At 39.3% G+C, this 24405-nt stretch overlaps 1 protein-coding gene across 1 annotated transcript in view; it reads right to left on the bottom strand.

The window, feature by feature from the left end:
* Window positions 1–21916, bottom strand: part of TPRG1 (tumor protein p63 regulated 1) — a 104803-nt gene extending 82887 nt beyond the window's left edge. The window contains 2 exon segments of the mRNA XM_024767528.1: window positions 12476–12567; window positions 21695–21916. Of these exon segments, the coding sequence (XP_024623296.1) occupies window positions 12476–12567; window positions 21695–21916 (314 nt within the window).
* Window positions 21917–24405: the final 2489 nt, after the last annotated feature.

Below are 24405 nucleotides of genomic sequence, written 5' to 3'. Positions count from 1 at the left end.
TTGCTAGCAGTTTGTCAGCTTTATTGAAATTTTCAGAGAACCAGCTTTTTGCTTCTTTAATTTTTCCCATTGTTTTTGTTTTTTATTAACTTCTACTTTTATCTTTATTACTTCTTTCCTTCTCAGCTTTGGGTTTGTTCTTCTTTTTCTAATTTCTTGAAGCTGAGGCTTCTACTATTGACATAGGATGTTTCTTCAACTGATTTGAGCACTTTTGCTTTAATGCTGTAAATTTCTTTCTCAGGACGGCTGTAGCTGAATCCCACACAGCTATGGATATGTTTTGTCTTTATTTGCATTCAATTCAATGAACTTTTTAATTTCTTTGAAACTCTCTCTTTGACTTCAGGATTATCTACCCATATGTAGAAGTATGTTGTTCTGTTTCCAAGCATTTAGATATTTTTCTGGTATCTTTCTATTATTGATTTCTTGTTTGATTCCACTGTAATCAGAGAACATACCCTGTATGATTTCAATTCTTTTAAATTTGGTGACGTTTGCTTTGTAGTGCAAGATATGGTGGATCTTGGTATATGTTCTGTGGGTGTTTGAAAAGAACATGTATTCCGCTGTTACTTGGTGGAGAGTTCTATAAATGCTGATTGGGTCATAGTGTTGTTAAGTTCTTCTAAATCCTTGCTGAAGTTTTGCCCATTTTTTTATATCAGTTATTGAAAGAATGGTCTTGACGTCTCCAACTGTAATCATGGATTTGTCTATTTCTCCTTTCATTTCTATCAGTTTCATTTCAAAAATTTTGCAGCTCTATTATTTGGTGTATACACATTTAAGATTTCTCTGTCTTCTTGGATGAAAGGATTGACCCTTTCATCATTATAGTTTCCTCTCAATTTCCCTGGTAAGTTTCCTTGCTCAGAAGATTACACTTTTACTAATTCACATAGCACAGCTTTCAGAAGCCACAGCAATTCTTAAACTCGGTTGTTCTTTCTATGGAACATACTAGTGGAAGCAGAGGCTCTTTTCTCTTTCACATTGATTACTCTTCCTAAACCCAACCTACCTTCCCTACAACAGGGCATTTTGGGATAACCTAGGGACCCAATAGAGTGGAGACAATTTCCTCTTTGTGTATCAGGCAGCACGTTTATTCATAAGAGACTATAATAGTTGTCTGTATAACAGCTGTAGTGGCCTAAATGTGTTGATAGCCTCAATATTAAGGTTGAGGTCTTATTTGTTTTCTTTAATAAACCACACATTGGCAGTCCCCTAAATAATCAAGACTAAGTTTAAATTATTGGGCAACTATTTCCAGAATCTATTGCCTTTCTAATAATGTCAACACCCTATTTAACTCAAGACAGCAATGCCTATATAGTGGTCATGAAGGAAACAAAGGCAGTGGTGTGCTGTAAATGGTAAACACATTCTAAAGTAACAATAATCATAATGATGATGCCCTGATTTTATTTCCTTGGTATAAATTCTCCTGTCATGACTGATTTCAATATCCCAAGGTGAGGTCACTGGACCTGGAGTTGGAAGAGATGCACACAGCTGGCCATCATGAGTGGGAGAGCCGAGCACACACCACTGCATCAGGGAATGAAGAGGGGCCAGTGTAAGACAATGGGAAGTGACAAGGTGTTGGCAAACTGGAAGCACATACCTTAACTAAAAACATTCAAATTCAAATTTTGAAAAATACTTAGCAGGGTGGAAATGGCTTATGGATCTCCAATTTGTGACTCAAGAAAAAAATTTGATCCATGTTCCTTAGCCTGGTGTTCAAAATTCTTTCCTTTCTGGTTCCTTCCTGCCGTTCCAACTTCTTTCTAGTTCTCTGACTCTTGCTCATTAATCCAGCCATAGAGAACTGTCTGTGGTTCCCTGAGCCTGTCTCAGTTCCTCTGCACAGATTCTGCCCTCTTCCTGAGATGGTCTTTCTCATCATATCTTTTTTTGGAAATTTCTCTTCCTCCCTTGACCTATGTCAACAATACAGACACACTGAGTTCTGAGCTCCCACAGAATAATTTGTAAGACTGTGTATCGGCAAGTATCACACTGTGCTGTGACTTCCTTTACATGTCCTCCTTCCCCACAAGACTGAGAGTTCCTTGAAGACAGAAATTTTGCCTTACTTGTTTCTGTATTTTCATCACTTAGGGCAGAGTCCGGCTTATGTAAGGAGCTCAGTAAATACGTAAATGATTGTATAAATGGGTGAATATTATTATTAATAGTAATAACCATTATAAAAGCAAACTCTTAGGTGGCACATACTATGTGGCAAAAATTGGTATAAGCATTGTATATATTTTAAATAATTTAATTCTTAAATTAATATCCCTCTTTACATAGTCATTTTATAAATGATAAAACTGAGGCCCAGAGGATGTAAGAGACTAACATACCAACGTCACGAAGCTAATAAATGATGGAGCTGGGCATTTAGCTTCATCAGACTTTTTTTTCACCTCTTGGCTCTTCCTGACACCTCCTTAACTCGTAGCAGTCTTGGGAAAACAAACACTTCCAAGTACGTTTGTGACTGCAGCATCTAAATGCTCTCACTGTCCTGTAATTCAGGTTACTTAGGGACCATTAGCTATCTGGTTGAGGCTGTTGCCATGGAGGAATTTATAGAGAAAAGCAATGTGTTTAATTAAGTGGTTGTCGAAAACACCCACCCAGTATAAATGGATTCTGGCAACAGAGGTGCTTCTGTTGCTGCCAGAGTCCTGCCACAGGTCATTAACATCTTGATAGATTTGAGGCATTTTCAGCCTGAGTGCTTTCACCCAAGGATGGAGGAAGTCTCGTTGGGCTTTGAGCTGCTTGGAAGCCCAGGGTAATAGAGGCAGGACTCGATGGATGGACACTGCTAGTGTCAGTGAAGGGCTTCAAGCAATAGATAGCTCTATCAGAATTAGATGCAAGTCAAGTCCACGATCAGTTCTGAGCCCCCACCAAATGCCAGACACTGTACTAAGTACTGGGAGGTGGGCCGAGATGGGCTTGGACAAAGGTGACTCCGAATCAGGCCCTGACTTAAGGAATGCTTTCCTCACAATGTACACGATGAACTATATTATGTTGTATAAGGTGAGCACAGAGAAGGGTATATAGGCAGTGAGAATCCACTGATATCCTCAGATCATGAGCGAGAGTGATCTAGACCGGTGCTTCTCAAACTTTAACGATAGGAATCAACTGGAGATCCTATGAAAATGCAGACTCAGGTTTAGCATGACTGGGGTGGGTCCTGAGGGTCGGCATTGCTAACAAGCTCCTAGGTGATGCTGCTGCTGCTGATTCCAAGACCACACTTTGAGGAGCAAAGTCTAGAATAAATGAAAGTATGCAAAAATGAGTGGGGTTGGGTAGGAGATACATTTCAGGTTGTTAATTTGTATATTACATTTATTATTCGTGACTAAAATGTTTAGCAATCCCCGATTCCTCAGTTTACTTGGGGTTTTTGTTTTACGTGTGTCTTTATTTCTTAAATTATTAGTAGCAGTGTTTTTCATGACAAAAGTAGTTCAGCATTCCTAATTATACTGTGACAAGATAAAGTATGATTGACCTTAGTCCATCAATGGCAGCCACCATTCCCTACAAGTATCTGACTTTTTAGTTGATTCTGGGAAAAGACTAAATAAAGTCAAACAGACAACACAAGGCCAGAAAGATCTGGAGAGGAAAAGAGGAAAAGGTCTCTGAACCTGCCCAACGAATCAGTGCCCTCCTCCCTGAAAACAATAGACAATCAATGAAGAAACCAGACACAGGCACAAAGATCACTTAACCAATTTAAACCGTGGTGATGGCTGTGTCGGGAGATGAAAAAAATCACAAAAGGCAGCAAGAGCAGTAGAGTGAGAAGACAACTGGGCTGAGAGAGAGGTCCCGAGAAGTCAAGCTGTCCTGTGACCCTGAATAAGTGGTTGCCCTTAGATAGGTCGTTTAATCTCTGGGTTTCTTCAACCAGAAAATAAAACCAATAGTTCCTTCTTGCCTTCTTCCCTGGGTCTGTTTGAGGATCAAATGTGAGTGCAGGTGTGAAAGCAAACACAGGCATTGCTTTGGGGATCAGTGAACTCCAGTGGCACCCTGTGCCTGGGAAATCGTTTGGTCTCCTGTGCCTCAACATTGCTTCGCTTCCCAGATGCCTTTCTTTTTATTTAAACGTCTAGGATAGTTCTTTCGTCTGGGAAATCATTCTAAATTAAGCAGAGATGTCCTGCACAATTCCACTTACCCCACCAAGCCCAAGAAACAGAATTCTGAGTTTAACCATTGGGTTACAGTCTGAGAAGGGGCACACATGGAATCTGGGCACAGGAGCAAAAGACCATTTTAGCAAAAGTCAGGGCAGTATAATGCATTGGAGTTCCGTCTCTGCTACTTTAGAGCTGTGTTACTCTTCTTTTTCAAAAATTTTTATTGAAATATAGTTGATCTATAATGTGTTAGTTTCAGGTGTACAGTAAAGTGATTTAGTTATACAATACATACATATACATACATATTCTTTTTTTACATTCTCTTCCATTATAGGTTATTACAAGATACTGAGTATAGTTCCCTGTGCTATACAGTAGGTCTTTTTTGTTTATCTATTTTGTATGTGTTACTCTTCTGAGCTTTGATTTCCTCATCTGCAAATTGGAGTTCATGTTTCCTGCCTCAGACAACTGCTATGAAGATTGAATTAAATGAAGAAGAGTAATTTTTAAACTATAAAGTGCTACAGGAATATTACTTACTATTTTTTTAGCAAAAAATAAGTAGAGAATGCTTTATATATTTTCATTTCTCTTTCCAGTTATGGAACGTTACTCTGGCCCACTGGTAACTCTCCCTTACTTGGTGCTTCAATTTTAAAAAGATAATATAAACCTTTACATTTGTGTAGCCACTGACAGTTTAAAAGTAACTGTCTAATACTTTACAAAAACTACAAGATAACCAAGAAAAATACGAGGAAGAAACCCTAAGAAAAATGCCATTTAGAGATCATCAAAATTATATAAATTATACAAACATAATGGCAAATGCATGGAAAGCACTTATCGCAAGGTGCAGTTTAAGTGCTCAATAAATGTTATCTATTAATATTATAACAATCTTTGACAGAAGATTGCATGGAGAAAAGCTGGAATGATATATACCAAAAATTAACAGTAGCTGTGCTTCTTTCAAGAGCAGTGGATTTCTAATGGATTAAAGACTGTATTAAAACAAATACACTAATTTAAAAAAACAAAATGGAAAGCCCACTCAAGTTCACCTAGCTACAATGATAATAAGTAGCAGAGCCAAGAATCAAACCCAAGTCTTCTGATTCCAAATTCAGGACTCTTTCTATGACACCAGGCTGCTTCCTGACCTCACTTTCATTCTACTGTCTTTATGTCCGACACAGATAATTAGTCGGATTTCACCAAAGTCTGAGGATTAAAAACCTAGGTGGGTTTCAGGAAAGGTAGGCAATGAAACATGCTGAAAGTATTTGCCATGAAGATGAAGAGCAAGAGTTACTTGATCCCAGCCACTAGAGGCAAGTCCTCTCGTTCAGCAATAAGGGGGATGAGAACAACAACCCTCACCACCACTTCACACTAATGTGTGTGGAGGGAAGATCTCATCACCTTCCGCCTCCTTAACCACCGCAGACAAAGACATCTTGAGTACATTTGACTGAAGAGCCACGTCATTGCCATCGTATCGCACTTTTCTGAGACTCCATAGAGTGTCAAGATGTTCTCCTTGGTACTGGCTTAATGGATCACTTCTAAAAGCGTATGCACTATTTATTGTAAAAGTCCTTTCCCAGAGGGCCAAGAAAGGCAGTACGAGGAGGAGATAAACATCATCCTGTCTTTACAGCTATAAAGTTATAAAATTCCTAAATGGGCTGGGCTGGGCTGGAAGCCTGAGTCTCACTTGAAGTCTCCTTATGGTATTTTTTTTTTTTGAATTTTGAATTTTTAAATTTTATTTTACTTATTTATTTTTTATATAGCAGGTTCTTATTAATTATCTATTTTATACATATTAGTGTATATGGTACACTTTAAGAATACCTTAAGGTATTCTTAATGGTTTCAGCTAACTGGGATCTCGCTGGAGCTGATAGCATCTCTCCAGTTCTCCTTTTGGTCTCTCTGTCCATCCTCCTTGTATTCGCTACCCAAGTGCCTTCAAACTCATTTTTCTAATCTGCTGAATGATATATCTGTCTAAATTTAGAACATGTCAAAGAATTTAATCTGCACTAGTTTGGGTGATATCCCTTGGAAAATGCTTTGACTGACTTAATGTTATTTCATGCCCTTAGCACCTATAGAAGGCAGGCCTATATAAATATGTCAGGATTACTGTCCCTTTTAAAAACTAATGGAGATGGCATCTGTACACATATGTAGAACCATCTATTCAATACCACTATGAGGAGACACGATGGACACCTCAGACACATTTTTTTTCCCCACAACTTTATACAACAAGTTCTGTAAAAAGTGAATGACAAGACTGTTGGAAGGATTAAGTGAGACTGTGTGCACAGTTTCTCCTCCAGTGTTTGGCATATGGTGGTTTCTCAATAAGGTAGAGTTACCATGTCCTTCTTAACTTAGAATTGTGGCACAGACAGCCCATCAGTTTGCCAGGCCAAAGCCCAAGCATTACCCTGAACTCCTTCCTCCTAGATGATTAAACACAAAGATCCACAAAGCCCAGCTATGTCAGTTATCAGCTTATTGCTTCTCAGTTCCTGATGCACACTTCAGTATATGCTCTATGATAAACATCAGATTCTCTTAAGCACTTCTGCTTTCAAGTGTGCCCCCATGTCACAATTTTGCAGTAGAGAGCACTAGAGGGATACAGAGGAAGAAGAGGCCTTTTGGAATTTCCAGCTCAGGCTGGGAGTCAGCAGGTTGATGCGAGAACAGCCAATGGCCTCTGCCCCAGCCAGAACACAGACCCTCTGCAACCTTGCAACCTCTGCATGGCATTCATCTTTCCTCAGCCACCTGTCCAGACTTCATCCATTCACCAATGAAAAAGGTGACTTTTTGCTGAATTGGATAATAGTTTTTGAATTCTGGAAGAATATTTCATCAAATTTTTTGTGCTATGACAATATTATAGCCACAGACACGACTCACTTTTAAACTTAATCTGCATTGTTAACATACACTCTATTACTTTCTTAAGTTTAGACCATAAGCAAAACAATAAATCAAACTCTGACTACTAGTTTGCTTATTTCCATGGGATAATTGCAGCCACCGGGGCCAATTCCAAGCTACCAACCTGATATCACTGAACATCCAGTTGGTAGAGAGAGGCAGGAACACACTGTCATGTATTATTTCCACCACACAAATAGAATAGGCAAAAATAACCCCCAGAGCATACATAACAGCAAAGTGAAGTAAAATCATCAGAGGATGAGGCATTTTGAGTATATTACCTTTGTTTTAAATTTATTTGGGGTGAAAGGTGAAAACCCACCAGACCAAACAAATGAAGAGGAAATAGGCAGTCTACCTGAAAAAGAATTCAGAGTAATGATAGTAAAGATGACCCAAAATCTTGGAAATAGAATGGAGAAAATTCAAGAAATGTTTAACAAGGATCTAGAAGAACTGAAGAGCAAACAAACAATGATGAACAACACAATAAATGAAATTAAAAATTCTCTAGAAGGAATCAATAGCAGAATAACTGAGGCAGAAGAGCGGATAGATGACCTGGAAGACAAAATAGTGAAAATAACTATGGCAGAGCAGAATAAAAAAAAAAGAATGAAAAAAATTGAGGACAGTCTCAGAGACCTCTGGGACAACATTAAACGCACCAACATTCAAATTATAGGGGTCCCAGAAGAAGAAGAGAAAAAGAAGGGGACTGAGAATATATTTGAAGAGATTATAGTCCTAGCACTTATACTCCAATAAAGATGTTAAAAATAATAATAATAAATAAAATAAAATACAAAAAAATTTATTTGGGGGTGAAACTAATTTTATTTAATTTTACATATAATAATAACTTGTAAAACTATTTAATTTAAATTTAAGAATTAACAACTGACTGTCAAAATTCCTGAAATCCTACCATTCACCTCTTATGAGCACGTGTGAACCAGCTCCAGCATGCCACTGGATCAGACCTTCATGGATATTGCATAAGTATCTAATATGTCACCTAACCTCCCACCCATTCATTGATCCTCCACATTTCAAACATGTACGGGCCACAAACCCTGATCCACAATTTCAAATTCAACAAAGCTCTGAAAATTGCAGCCGTGGTGCAAACTCACTTTGCGGTAAAACCAGATCTGAACCAGATGACGATTTATTCTATTTTTAATATCACATGTTTCCCTGAAAAGATATTAATATGTTTGATTTGGGTGGGTTGTCCCAGACCTCCACTTGGGGCATAAAATAAACAACATATGCATTGTTTTACACTTCCAAAATATGAAAAATTCTCAGCTGATTCAAGGGTTTTGGATAAGGGATTGTGGACTTTCAGTGATGTTCATAAAATATAAATACAGAGCCTCACCCATCAGAGCCTCCGTATCACCTAAGGGATAAAATCGAAGTTCTTAAACATGATACACAAGGCCCATAAATCCTTTTCAAGTTTCCTCTCAACAGCTCCCACCTTGCCCTCCTATATCAAACTACTTCTAGGAGTCTGACCAACCATGACTAAAGATGGAGCTGGGCTTATTAGTTACCCCTCATCTACACTGTATATACTTGGGGAAAGAATCAGAACCCAGCTAACACAGGAGTGTGGTGGTCCATCTTTCTTGTTCTATCACTTATGGGATCTTCATCTGGCCACTTCATTTTCCCTCGTCTCCACCTCTCATCTATAAAACGGGAATCATACAACTAACAAGGATGTAGGGAAGGTAAAGCAAGTTCATGGACATGAAGATACGTTTACATGTGCTATATACTACATTAAAAGGTTTTTTACTATTCATCATTCTGAAACTGGAATACTGGTTTGAAAGCAGATATTCTTTAAACCACTGATGAGTAGCCAGGGATTTCTCATCTCCCCAGAAGGAGCTGAAAGTTGATGTACATGAAGCCCAGCCTTTTCTGTCACATACAAAAAAAGTGTTATGCTTGAAAAGAGTCTTGTGTGGTTGGTAAGGCTGGGGAAATAGGTCTATGTTACAGCCCCTGTAACTCTCAGGAACGGATGGGTCTTATTCCATTAGAAAAAGGAGGAAAGGGGACAAGAGCAGCCCAGGTTCTCACTTTTCTGGGCCTGTGTGTATATACATTTGTTTTGTTTAGTCTTGCTGTTGTTATTTTGGAGGTTTTGTTTTTTGTTTGATTGGTTTTGCTGTTGCTGTTTTTTGCTACACTACAAATAAACAGAGGACTTAAGTCTGAAAGGTCATTTAAAACCTATGCATGCCCCTCCTTTGACAAACAGCTTCCTATCTTCTGCTTGAACAGTCGCAGTGAATGGGAGCCCATTCATTCAGTCCAGATGCCTGAACATTTTCTTGACAACTGGTACCTCCTCCTTCCATTACGTGAAGGCAGTCTGAACCAGCTACAAAGAGTAACAGGAAAAGAAAAGAAACTGGCAATGTCTTACACTGGTAAAAACGACTGGAATCAGATCTTTTCTTGAAAGTAGATTTTGATGGAGGGTTGTGGGAGAAGTAAAAGAATTTTGAGAGAGAAGAATGACCAAAAAAGAACACAAAATCACTACCATTTAAAAAGGAGAAATGGGTTCCAATGTGCAAAGGAAGAAAGTCTGATAGCAAATAAGCAAATATGATTGCTTGAAATTCTACATGCAAAGGATACATGCCTCATTATTGTCCTTAATGTAAATGGGTACCAGAAGACAAAAGAGAAATAGAAAACTAGTTGCCAGAGATTTCTTCCCAACTTTCTGAACGTCCTATTAGGTTCAGAGGTAAGTACAAGGCTTGCGTCTTTGGGGCAAAGCTGTTCATATTTACCTGAAAACTGCTGGTGTTAGCAATCATCCTAGCTGATGTTAAATCAAGCACACAATTATAGTGCTAAACCTCAATGCAGATCACACAATCAGATTTATCTTTCAAAAATTGGTATCTACAGGCCACTGCAATCACTGAGCAGAAACATTCAAACAAACAAAAAAACAAGTCAAACTTCTGTACAAATAAAACCAAACAAAACATGCACCCTTAAAGAAATTACTGATTCTATTATTTGAGAATTCAAAAGTAGCCACCACTGGATTTGAAAGACCATGTTTGTGCATTCTTTCTTATAAATGAGATACATTGTAGAAATGAAATGAGATATATTGTAGAAAAAAAGTGAGATACATTGTAGAAACAAAATAGGTAAGTGTTTACTTCTGATGTGACCTTCAGAATTTATGTAGACATCTTGCTTAATCAAGGCAGCCTTTTCTTTCTTTTTTTTTTTTGCGGTACGCGGGCCCCCCACCGCCGCAGACTCTCGCGTTGCGGAGCACAGGCTCCAGACGCGCAGGCTCAGTGGCCATGGCTCACGGGCCCAGCCGCTCCATGGCATGTGGGATCTTCCCGGACCGGGGCACGAACCCGTGCCCCCCGCATCGGCAGGCAGACCCCCAACCACTGCGCCACCAGGGAAGCCGAAGGCAGCCTTTTCATTTGCACAAATCATATTTTACTCTGCAGATGGGAGGTGGAGAGTAGAGAATAAAATGTAAGTTGGTGAAAGTGAATAAATTAAAAGACTTTTCATTAAAGGTAACCCAGAGATGATAGAGATAGAGATGGACAAGATAGAAATAAAGGTAGAGGCTACCAATAACAACGTCAAAAAGTATTGCCTTTTACCAATAGTTAGTACTTGAGAACAGAGGAAGGACACTGATGTCCATTGAAAATCCACTATGTGCTAGGGACTTTGCTAAGAATTTTACAATGTTACCTTGTTTAGTCTTCATAACAACTTGTCAGGTATATATCATTATCTGCAGTTCATAGATGAAGACACAAATGCTCAGAACTTGTCAGCTTGGTTTTCAAAAATTCATTTTAATTCAATTTTTGGAACCCATTTGAAACAAAAATATGCTATGGTGGTCAGAAAGATGGATTCACAGGTTATTTGGTTTCTGCATTCCTTTGATTGAGGGATTTGTTCTGCTCGACTGGAAGGTTAAACAACCCAGTGTTGTCCTCCTAAAATTTATTCAAAGAAGATGTCCCTCCCAGAAGGGAAAGATAAAATGATTCTTCACTAAGGTGTAGAAATGACTGAGCTTTTCGGCTGGAACCTTTGGTGATTGTATCACCAAGAAAACTTACTGAACCAATTAAGTATTTCAAATGGAGTTCTAATTGCATTCTCCATTTAATATCGTGGATTCTGCAGAAGAAAAGAGATGCCTCTTACCCTTATTATGTGCATATTTTACTTATTACTATAAGGACTATGGCATTCCTAATATTCACCTGGTGGGTGAAAAAAAGGTCACACAGACACTAGAATGTCAGGGTAGGACAGAAAGTTAACCATCTTCATTGTGTCTTTGGCAATGAAAACCCCCGTAGCTAAGATAAGCCTTGAGGGTGAATGGAGCAGTCATTAAAATGACAAGCACTTAAGTGTTAGATTTGGTTTTTATCTTAACTCTGGACAGGTGGCCTTTCTTTTGAGGGCTTTTTATTTGCTTGTTTTGTTTTTTTTTAATTTTTATTTTATATTGGAGTATAGTTGATTAACAATGTTGTGTTAATTTCAGGTGTAGAGCAAAGGGATTCAGTTATACATGTACATGTATCTATTCTTTTTCAAATTCTTTTCCCATTTAGGTTATTACAGAATATTGAGCAGAGTTTCCTGTGTTATACAGTAGGTCCTTGTTGGTTATCAATTTTAAATATAGCAGTGTGGACATGTCAATCCCAAACCCCCAATCTATCCCTCCCCCACTCCAAGGTGGCCTGTCTTTATCCTGAATGATTTCCCTAGTTTTGTTGCTCATGTTATTGTACCCAACTTACCTAATGATAAAATTCACAATGTATATGTTGACCTCATTATTCCTCTTTCCCAACCTTCCTTTCCACTGTACCCAGAGTGGGGTGGTTAGTAGCCTGATGTGGTTGGAGGGAGAGTGCTTACAAGAAACAGAGATTGGAACCAGAAAGATCAGTTAGGAGGCTAATACAATGGTCACTGAGAGCCCTGATGAGGGCCTGACCTAAGGTAGTCACAGTGATGGCTGAGTGAAGCAACTAGCCTGGAAAACAGTGGTAGAAGTCAAACCTGGTCATACCATCAGCCATGGGGCACCATGAAACTTTACTCTCCAGCTCGATATGTCAATCAATTACCTCACTGTAAGCAGGAGAAATTCTTCCACTGGGCCATCTCCTATTCTATTATGGTGTTGTCAAGGAAAACGCTAGATTTCCACTGCCCTTCACTTAGTCATAACTACTCACTCTGTCGAGAGCCAGAAGCCTTGAATTTTCTCTCCAGAAGTCTTGGTAATGTGGCCTTTCAAGTCTTCTGTGGCAGTCTCAATGGCCCCTGGCTGAGTAGGAGAAAGAGAATACCTAGTTTAGAGAAGACTGAGTCCTCTTCATGCTTATGATTAATTACTATATCCCAGCAATTCCTCCAAAAAGTTGACCAGGAAAGATAATTCTTGGAGTTGCCTGTTTGTTGTAGGCACTGCCTGCTGGAGAGCTTAGTCTTAAACTCTGGTATTTACTAAGTTGTTCTCCTTGGGTGGGACAAAAGTGATCCAAGTCCTGTGAGATTTCTATAATCTTACTCACATTTTCTCATAGAAATGAAGATAGCCATTTTCAGAGCACCAGTTTTTCTAATAAACAAATGTGTATCAGGAAGTTCAATGCATTTAGCAATACATACATTTTTAAAATCTAACCTTTCTCTCTTCAAAGAGTACATGGTCATAAAACACAAAGGAGGAAAGCTTCTTCCAGTATTCTGACTATAGTTTTATCTGGCTCTGGGAAATGAATTTTTTGTCTCCTTACCTCTCTTTTTTTACCTTTATCCAAAAAGGAATTCCTACTACGAGCCTGCCTCTAGCTTAAAAATGGATTAACCCTGTCTTAATAATAAATTCATAGACCCTCTAGCTCAGTGATTCTTAAACTTCAGCACACATCAGGATCACCTGAAATGTGTCTTAAAACAGATTTCTGGGCACTGTCCCCAGAGTTTCTGATTCAGTAGTTCTGGGGTGGGCCTGAGAATTTACATTTCTAACAAGTTCCTGGGTGATGCTATTGGTGTGGGACTCTACTATAAGAACCATTGTTCTCTAGGCAGTTACTCTCAGCCTTGGTTACCCATCAGAATCACCGGCGGAGCTTTTGAAAATCCTAATGCCAGGGCTGTGCACCAGGCCAATATATCAGATACTCAGTGGACGGGATTCACCTAACAGTACATCAGGATTTTTTAAAGCATCCCAGATAACTCCAGTGTATAGCCAATGTTGAGAACCACTACAGCCAAGGGCTTATCTATTATAAGCCATCCCATTTTATAAGTGTGAAAACAGGGGTCTGTGTAGGGAAGTATATAATTTGTCAAGTTCACTCAGCCAAGAAGTGACAGAGACAAGACAGGAAACCCAGACATTCCACTTCTAGGCCTACAGCACAGTGCTGGTCTCATGCCCAACCCTGGGACTAGTATGTTACAAGTCCCCATATCGTCTCTATATAATAGGGCTTTATGCTAGACACCTAATCTTCCATAAACATTAGCATTCCTAATCCTCCTAGCTTGAGACCTTTCTCTCCCAACAGGATATGGGGATACTAGCCTGGCTAGGACCCATTCAAATATCTTCTCCCAGAGGTGAGGTGATTGTAGGATTTTGGTTTGCTTGTTTTCTCAAACTCTGATAAAAGGCTTTGAAAGACTATAGCCACAGAGTCCATCAGTTAAGAAAAATCTTATATGAGTCCACATGTAAAATACAGGAAAAGAATGGAGCTGCTTCAGATGAAGTGGTAGTAAATGGTACAGAACTTTAAGTACTTATCTGTCCTCTTCCCTTCCACTCATTCCACACAGCACAAGTCATCCAGGAAATGGATAGGACAACTACAGAGAATTGAGTGACCTGTGTTCATATTCCAGATATGTCATGAATAAATTCTGTGACTTACAGATAATTATTTAACTTTCCTTGGCTTCCATTTCTTTATCTATAAGACAACTGAGTAGACTGAACCAAAGCTTTCTGAGCCAAGCTGATGATCAAAACCTCCTGGAAATCTTTAAGAAAATATGACCATAGCCTTTTACACTGAGAGATTCTAATTTTCAATTGTCAGAAAGCTAGTATGGTACCCCGTGCTTGCTGAAACCTGTGTGTCACAAAATCAGTAAGTTCTGGGACACCAGTCAGATGTGCCTTGAGCTCCCACTGACACAGGAGATTGTGTCAACATCACTGGTTTCCAGTAATCCAGCTGGTAGGACTGGACTACCCTGCAGGGAAATTTCCTGATTCTGCGACAATTCTCCCATCATCCATCATCCTTGGCTCCCCGTGATACAGCCTGACTCTACTAGGCCCACTGGTCAAAGTTCTCTAAAAAATGATGCTTTCTTTGATGACTCATCATGGCTATTTTTCCTGTCTCTTTTCGTGTATTCACATAATTTCTGCTTCAAGCTAATATAACTTGGTAGTGAAACTAATACTTCTCAGAAGAAAAACATTATAAGTGGAATTGGAGAATAATGAAATAATCCTAAAATAAGCATTTTGTTGGATGCTTTTATGCCAGACACTTTGCCAAAAACATGTAAAGATGAATAAAAGAATGTAGAATTTTTCAAAACCTTACTTGTCTTCCCTATGGAAGGCAATTGGCAAAAGCTATCAAAATGATCTAATCTTCGATCCACACATTCCATTTCTGTGAAGTTATACTATAGATACTCTTGCATATGTACAAAATGACGTATGTATAAAGTGTCCTTTGCAGCCTAGTTTGTGGATAGCAAAAACTTGGAAATCATGCAAATATCTATCAATAGTAGAGTTGTTACCTATATTATGGGACATATCCATGCAATGAAATATGATAAATATGTAAAAAATGAAGAAACATGTACTAATCTTTGATTTCAAAATATGTTATTAAGTGAAAGGAAAAAAATGTTCAGAAGAAAGGGCAAATATGGCAACTTTTTTTGTGAAAAGGAGGAGAATGGGTAAGAATAAGTATTTGTGTTTGTACAGGCCTGAAGTCACTCTAGAAGGATACATAGAAAACGTTAACAGCGGTTCCCTACGGGTAGGGAAGGAACTTGGTAGATGGAGCCAGTGGATGGGTGTTGTTTGGCTATACACATTTTCAAAAGTAAAACATTAAAAATGAAGTGTATTCCTTATAGAACAGTTCGGAAGTCTCTGGAGTTCTGTCCGTGTCCTCACTGCCTGAATTCTTACCTTCAGTAGAAATATCAGTTATGCCTCTATGGAACAGCTATGCATCGTATCCTGATAGAGTATTTTACTCTCCTCCATTTGTTATTATTGGTTACTATGATAAATTAACTTCAGCCTTTTAGTGTCAAAAATGAAATAAAGTGTGTGAACACTTTGACTTGTGTCCGGGACAAGGTTTTAAATCTCAGCCTTTCTGCTGGCTGTGAGACCCATGTTAAGTCACCTTGTCATTCCATGCCTCGTTGTCAGCATTTGTTAGATGGATAAGATATCGTTAACTGTAACAGCTGTTAGGAAATGGTGAAAACATTTGGTAACACTGAAGAATAAAAGACTTCATTATCATTCTTCTTGTTAACATTAAATAGAAGGGAAATCATTGTACCAGGATTGGGGGATCAAATGGTTACTGAACAATTAGCTCTGAGACTCCTTGCACTCTAAGACTAATACGAAAGTATAGTGGAATGATATGTACTCATCACTCAACCAGAGAAAGCCTGGCAAGAGAGTACAAATACATTTCTAATTCTAAATTTTAAGAAAAAACCATTAGGGGGATCCTCGCTTATAAGTCACTACATAGCTTAATGGTCAATATTCTCTCTAATAGTCTAGCACTAAATATTTTCAATCAAAACAAACGTACTGGGCGTCCCTGGTGGCGCAGTGGTTGAGAGTCCGCCTGCCGACGCAGGGGATGCGGGTCCGTGACGCGGTCCGGGAGGATCCCAGGTGCCGCGGAGCGGCTGGGCCCGTGAGCCATGGCCGCTGAGCCTGCGCGTCCGGAGCCTGTGCTCTGCAACCGGAGAGGCTACAACAGTGAGAGGCCTGCGTACCGCAAAAAAAAAAAAACAAACGTACTGAGGAAAGTTCAAAGACATATGTATTTGTCTCCTTGTGTTTCCTCGAGCTAGAATAGCCCAGGGCCAGGAGCCACACAAACAATATTCGTGTCTGCTACTAATATTTTCCCATGTACTGGACCCCTTAGCTAGACAGTGAGAGGATGGGACAAGATAGAAAGGAATGCTCCTAGGGACTTAGACACAATCAGCTCTCCCTTGAGGGCGTCGTCATACCAAGAGTTTACTTTGTGGTATATTCATTAGGTAAGAAAACCAGCTGTGAATTGGATGTGATTTGTAAAGCCCAGACAAATTTGTCTCTCCCTGACAATGAAGGAAATGCTTCTTATTTCATGATTGTTAAGTGTCTGCCCTCAGATAGAAACATCAACTTTATTACCATCTTCAAAGGATTTCAGTGTAAGGAGGGGATTCAAGAAACATTTTGCCCAGTGAGATATATAATTTCTAAATCACAAAGAAGCTCACACAGACAATAACAATACAACTAATATATTTAGTTGTTCCCAGTACAAGAGCAAGACATGGGGAAGCGTGTAGTAAGAGAAGAGGGAAAAGGAGAGAGCATGAAAGTCAAATTAGTGTCATAAAGGCAGCAACATCTTGCCACACAATGGGAAGTCCCGAACCTGCTTATTAAAATCTTGTTGCTCACAATAGAACACAGGCTATAAGAAGGCCATGCGGAACCACTAATTAAATATTAAAAGATCAAAGAGTTTTAGTCCCATTAGTTTGTATGTAATTTACATTCTCAAGTATAAATTCAGAGATAATTCCCCATCTCTAATCGCTTTCAACTTTCTGATAAGGTTTCTGCAAATACAGAGTCCTACAGGGAGTTTAAATATATCTTTTTCCCCATGCGGATCAAGTATTGTTCCTTTCATAAGAAGTTGCTTTTGAATATCACTCTCCACGACTGAAGTGATTATCATAATATACCTCAAGTTATTAGCCTTGAGGGGTACTTTTGCTGAGAGAAGACAGTAGGCCATTTTTAGATATGTCTAAGCAATAATAGCAGATGAACAAAAATATGAGGAAAAGGTTATCCAAGCAGACTGATAGCAAGTGGTTCAGACCTTCATTACTGTGATTCCTCATTCATTGTCCAAGGCCAGAGGCAGTGGATGGGTGGTAGAAAGTTCCAGGAGTCTTGGGTTCCTGGCCTGCTATGACCCCTAAGTTGCTGGTTGCCTTTGGACAAGTCACATCTTCTTTATGTGTCTCAGGGGTGGGGTTGGATATTATATGAGGCCCCTCCTGGCTCTGAGAAAGAATGTTGCTAAGCTGTATCAGATGGACAAATTTGCAGTAAATAAATAATTGGCTGGAAGCCTGAGGGAAGAAAGCAACAACCAGAGTGACCCATAAAAGAACACAAGAGGTTGAAGGGACCAGATTGGCTTGTTTTATGACCAGGTATTCAGAGATGCGATCTAATGCACGATATTATGATGCTAAAAATGCCTTGTTTGTCTTAAATTGATCTATACTTTCATATCAGTCACATCTTTGCATATCCAGCTTGAAACTCATATACTGATCCTCCTTCTTATTATAGCATTGGGTGTCCACTCCTGGCAGCTGAGTAACTGAGTGCCGTCCTGCCTCAGCAAGCCAAGGAATAACTTTCCTTTCCAGATATGAACAAGAACCGACATAAATATCCAGCAAAACTTACATAGATTGTACTACATCTCCATAGCGGGATATTACAGAGTGTTAAAAATGATGTTATGAAACTACAGTTATTGACATAATAAATATTTGGCATGTAATTCTATTCTTTTGCACAATAAAATGTACATGTAAGAAAAAGTAAAGTTATTCACCAAAATGTATAAAAGCACATTCATATATTTTGGTTAACTTTGAACTGTGGAATTATGGTGACTTTTATCTTGCTTGCCCACATTTTCCAATTTTTCTCAATAAACCACCTCCTGTGAAATTATTTTAGAACCCTGTAATAAAATAAAATGCATGGCCAAGGAATTTCTCCACTCAGTCACTTACTGCTTTTCTGAATTTGCAAGATATATCCTTAAAATTCTTACACCGTAATAAATTGACTTATTTTAAATCACTGCATGGGATCACAGAACTATGAATGGGAATTGGAGAACATTTGTTCTAACCCTAGCTTTGCTACTTACTAACCTCTTGGGCAAGTCAGTGCTCACTAACTGTTAGGACCTTGGGTGAGCCACTGCCCCTCTCTGGACCTTGGTTGCCTCTAAAAATTAGAGAATTGACTAGCAACTTGGTGTTCAAAGTGTGGTCTGTGGACAGAAAGCATGAGCATTGCCAGAGAGTTTATATAAATGCAGAATCTAAGGTCTCATCCCAGACCCACTGAATCACACCAGTATTTTAACAAGCTCTCCAGGTGATCCGTTTGCACGATAAAGAGTGAGAAGCATTGGACCATATCATCCTTAGATCTCATTTCAGCTCTAAGAAGCAAAACATTATGATGTATGCTTCATAGATCTGAGTCATTCAGAGCCCTGGCCTGATCTAATTATCCCTTGAGAAAATCAGTTAGCTTCCTTCATTTGAACCTCTTTCCTGCTACAGACCCTATAGGTCTACATTTGTATCTCACCTTAGGGGTCATGGTGAGGTCACGGGCATCTTAATATCATTCCTATTACCAATAACAGGAATGTGAATGCCAAGTCAGCAAAAAAGAGAAAGAAAGCATTTAGAATAGCAAGAGATGCCGTTTATGAAATGTTAATAGATGTGTCTTACACTGTACTAAGAACTCTTTAAAAATTAGCTTATTTAAACTCCCATATAAAACTGACATTTTATCCATACTTTGAAGATGAGAAAATTTATATATATGTATATATATATATATATATACACACACACACACACACACACACACACACACACACACACATATACATACATACAATGTCTCCTCCCATTTCCTCAGCTACCACCACATCAGCAGATTTGTGGTTTACAAGGTAGTAAAACTGGATCATTATTTATTCAAAATAATATTTATCATTGTTTCAGTCGAACCAACAATTGTATTTTCATTACCCTCACATGCATTAAAGCACGTTCATTATACTCACATGCTAAAAAAGAAAAAACCTCTTCATATTTTGTCTCTTGGTCTGAAGGAAAGTTAATGCTGACTGCTTGGGAATGTAGCCTTTACAGATACCTCCTAAAGAGTCCTCAGGTCTACTTCAGAGTCACTGATAAGATTAGAAGAAGGTTTTCCTTTCCCAAGCTCTTGAGAACTTAAAGTTACTTTCTATACACCTATTGGAGAAGATGTTCTTTACGTGAATTGTAGTCAATCACTGAAAATCTTTACCAGGGGGCCATACGTTCAATTGTACATTATGGCAGAAAGAGCACCGGACTTAGAGACAGAAGGTACAGAGTCTAGCTACAGCTCTTACACTAATATTACGTGACTTAGGTCACTTCACTCCTCTGAAACTTCAATATGTTTACCACTAAAACAAGAGTGATAAGCCCTTTCCTGCCTACCTCACAGTGCTTCTCCAGGGGACTGTATTTTATAAGCTACATAGAGCCACACAAATAAAAGCATCATGTAAATAAATAAATAAACAAACAAAAGCTCTGTTGTAGCTTTAGACTGTGTCAGTTTAGCTAAGCTAGAACTACATTTTCTAGAATCTCCTTTCCTGTCTGCTTCTAAACTAGTGTTGCCCACAAGAGACGTTTGCGTCAGATTTGAAAGGCAGAAGTGAAACATCAGTCATGATTCCTTATTGAAGATGAGGGCAGGACAATCAGGCCCAAGTGCAGCTCATGTTCACAGCTGCCAACCTCCTGTTTACTTGATGGCATGGGAGGGGGTGGGGAAGCCCCTGGACCTACAGCTCCTTTTGCTACAGTCAGACCTCCTCCCTCAGATCCTCCTTCCCTGAACTGGGTAAGTGTGCAGCTCGCTCGGTGGAGAAGAGCACTGGCTTCTCCTGAAAGTCACTCACATCTTCAAGTTCAAACTTGGTGGGAGACAAACACAGGTTCCATTTTTCCATGGTGGGAGCCGCTCGGTCAAAAGGAATTCCAGTTTGTCCATCCAGGTTCAGGTTATTCCCTATTTCCTATTCCTACTTCACAACAGCCAACTGGTTGATCTATAGCAACTTCAGACCCATCATCAGATGCAAAGACAACAGCTTTGCATAGACTTCTCAGGCAGCTCTCTTAATTGAACCAGTTTCCAATGATAAAGCCCTTATTCTATATCATTCATCACTGTTCTTCTCTCATCAAATCCTGTTCTTCCCTCATCATGACTATCAAAGAAAAGGCACACTTTAAGGGATGCTTTGATTTCTTCCCCAGCTATATCTTAAGCTTAACTTTGCATATTCAATAAAGTTCTTATACTTTGGAAAATAAACCATTTGCGTTCCCTATGCAAAAACACACAAACACACATGTAGTATAGAACATGCCAAAGCACTCTGCACATATGAGTCACTGAATATAGGTAATATAGGTATAAATCTTCAAACACACACACACACACACACACACACATTGAGTCTCTTTAGCTACAACTTTATCTTAACCAAAGATATATTTTCAAGGCTAACAAATCAGGGTTTGTTAGTTAAAGCATTATAAATAGTCTCAAACTCTTGGCCACCACTTATTTAGCAGTCGAGTTGAAAAAAGTTTTTTTTCAACAAAGAGATGTTCCATGTACACTTGAAGAATCTCTCCTGCCACAGTGAACAATCTGTAATGTTGCCCCCAGTTGATGGCAGCCTACAAGCTCACTGCTTTGATGCACAGGGAAGAAGCTCAGCTCCAAACTGCAGCTACAGGATTGGAATAAAGTGTTTGTCCCCGTAGTGTTATACCAGCATGCCCATGTAGACCCTTGAGGTTTAGCCCATGCTCAGCAACCCTTTCCACTCCATCACCCATGTCTTTTCCAGACTTACAACAAATACTCCCTCTGGGCTCCCAGCCTTATATTCTAGCCAGTCTGGTTCTCTCTCCATAGAGCATTAATTTATTGAGGTCAGGTCTAGCATGAATACAGGACTCAGGAGCCAAAGACTCATGGAGGCTGGAGGACCTGCTTCTCCTTGATACTATCTGGTGGTCAAAAATAGACCCTTAACTTCTCCAAAATTCAGATCTTCCACCTATAAAATGGAGATAAGGATGACTACTTCACAACTATTGTGACTATTACACAAGATAACGGACATGAAAACAGTTGGTAAAACATGTGGTATATGGAAGGATATTAGGATATTTTTAAGGAGAAGTTTTATGTAGTATTTAAGTTCATGATTTTATTATTTTACCCGTGTAACGAAGTACTTCCGTGAGATATGAGGCTGCTGATAGGGACTGGGGTAGAGTGCTGATTCGGTCACACTTGGAGGCCTTGAAGTCTGCCTTGGCCCTGAGACAGTGCCTGGGTCACCCTCCTCCGTGGACGGCTGATCAGTCTCAGAGGTTTGGTCATCTCCCTCTTGCTTTGGAGACACAGGCTGCAATCCTTCAAAACTCCCAATGGTTGACATTTCTTCAGCCTGAAACAAAGGAAGAAACAATCTCAGAAAAAGAAAAAAGTTGCCTGTGTCCTAGCTATGGTAAAACAGTGTATGATGAGCAAATGATTCTCCTGAAACTGACAAACCCACCACACATTAACTAAGCAGGGGCACTGATGGATGCAGTTCAATAACACAGACTCTACAATCCTCTGTGGACGTTTACCAGGGGAAAGAAGCAGACACCCTCTGGACAGAGAAAAGGAAGCTGCAAGTATTTCCATTTTCCCCATCTTTATTCCCAGGGACAGGAAGCTGAACAAGGGAACAGCAGTATGAAATCATTATCAGACAATTTCCCTTCAAGTTTTCATAGCATTTTTGCTTGAAAACCTACTAGCCTGCAAGCTTATTTAAGAGTTAAAAGCAATGATATTGCACCTTCTTGTGTACTTCTTGGGTAGTAATAGGGCACGAAAGCACTTAGAACTGAACATATTTTTAACCGCAAGATTGCAATTCTAAAAATGTGTCTTCAAGGATACACGGGGAATATAGCCAACTGTAAATGGAATATAATCTTTAAAAATTGTGAATCATTACATCGTACACCTGTAACTTATATAACATTGTACATCAGTAAAAAATTTTAATAATAAATAAATAAAAATGTATCCGTGGTAAAACAGTGTATGATGAGCAAATGATTCTCCTGAAACTGACAAACCCACCACACATTAACTAAGCAGGGGCACTGATGGATGCAGTTCAATAACACAGACTCTACAATCCTCTGTGGACGTTTACCAGGGGAAAGAAGCAGACACCCTCTGGACAGAGAAAAGGAAGCTGCAAGTATTTCCATCTTCCCCATCTTTATTCCCAGGGACAGGAAGCTGAACAAGGGAACAGCAGTATGAAATCATTATCAGACAATTTCTCTTCAAGTTTTCATAGCATTTTTGCTTGAAAACCTACTAGCCTGCAAGCTTATTTAAGAGTTAAAAGCAATGATATTGCACCTTCTTGTGTACTTCTTGGGTAGTAATAGGGCACGAAAGCACTTAGAACTGAACATATTTTTAACCGCAAGATTGCAATTCTAAAAATGTGTCTTCAAGGATACACGGGGAATATAGCCAACTGTAAATGGAATATAATCTTTAAAAATTGTGAATCATTACATCGTACACCTGTAACTTATATAACATTGTACATCAACTATACTTCAGTAAAAAATTTTAATAATAAATAAATAAAAATGTATCCTAAGGAAATAATTCAGACAAATGCAAAGACATAAATATAGAAGGTTGTACATTACAACACTGTGTCTAATAGTAGAAAAGTACATAATTTTATGTCTAATAGCAAAACATTGTGTATAATAGCAACATTACACACTCACACATTGCATCTAATACCAAAAAAATACAGTGAAACTAAGTATCCATCAGCAGAGAATTGGCTAAAAAAGACACGTTATACTGTACAGTGAACACAATGTAGTCATTACAAATGTGAGGATATATTTTTACCATGGAATGAGGTCCAAAAAAACAATTGTTAGTGGAAAAAATGTTATAAAATATTATGAATAATGTTATTCAAATTTGTTACAATAATTCAGAAAGAAAGAAGGAAGGAAGGAAGGAAGGGAGAAAGGGAGGGAGGGAAGGAAGGAATACTACCTGGACTTGCATATGTATATACATGTGTGGTAGGACAGAGGTTAGAAACAATCTAAAAGGAAATAAAATAAAGTATTAATACTGATTATCTCTGACAAATTAGTGGTTACCAGTGAGGAGAGGGAAAAAGGGAGGGGCAAGATAGGGGTGGTGAGACAGGCATGAGACGCTAAGGCTGCTGCTGCCGCCACCAAGAAGCCTGTGTGAGAGCACAGGTCACTATCCACACCCCCTCTTCCGGGGAGCCTGTGCAGCCTGCCACTGCCAGGGTCCCGGGAATCCAGGGACAACTCCCCCGGAACAATGCACGGCGCGCCTCAGGCTGGTACAACGTCACGCTGGCCTCTGCCGCCTCAGGCCCACCCCGCACTCCGTGCCCCTCCCTCACCCCGGCCTGAGTGAGCCGGAGCCCCCGAATCAGTGGCTCCTTTAACCCCACCCTGTCTGAGCGAAGAACAGACGCCCTCCGGCGACCTACACGCAGGGGCAGGGCCAAATGCAAAGCTGAGCCCCTGTGAGCTCTGAGAACAAAGAAGAGAAAGGGAAATCTCTCCCAGCAGCTTCAGAAGCAGCGGATTAAAGCTCCACAATCAACTTGATGTACCCTGCATCTGTGGAATACATGAATAGACAACGAATCATCCCAAATTAAGGAGGTGGACTTTGAGAGCAAAATTTATGCTTTTTTCCCATTTTCCTCTTTCTGTGAGTGTGTATGTGTATGCTTCTGTGTGAGATTTTGTCTGTATAGCTTTGCTTCCACCATTTGTCCTAGGGTTCTATCTGTCCATCTTTTTTTAAATTTTTTTCTCTTAATAATTATTTTTT

The sequence above is a fragment of the Neophocaena asiaeorientalis genome, unplaced genomic scaffold (genome assembly GCF_003031525.2).
Source record: "Neophocaena asiaeorientalis asiaeorientalis breed wild unplaced genomic scaffold, Neophocaena_asiaeorientalis_V1.1 scaffold225, whole genome shotgun sequence".
Taxonomy (NCBI): Eukaryota; Metazoa; Chordata; class Mammalia; order Artiodactyla; family Phocoenidae; genus Neophocaena; species Neophocaena asiaeorientalis.
This window is presented reverse-complemented; position numbering and strand designations above follow the sequence as displayed.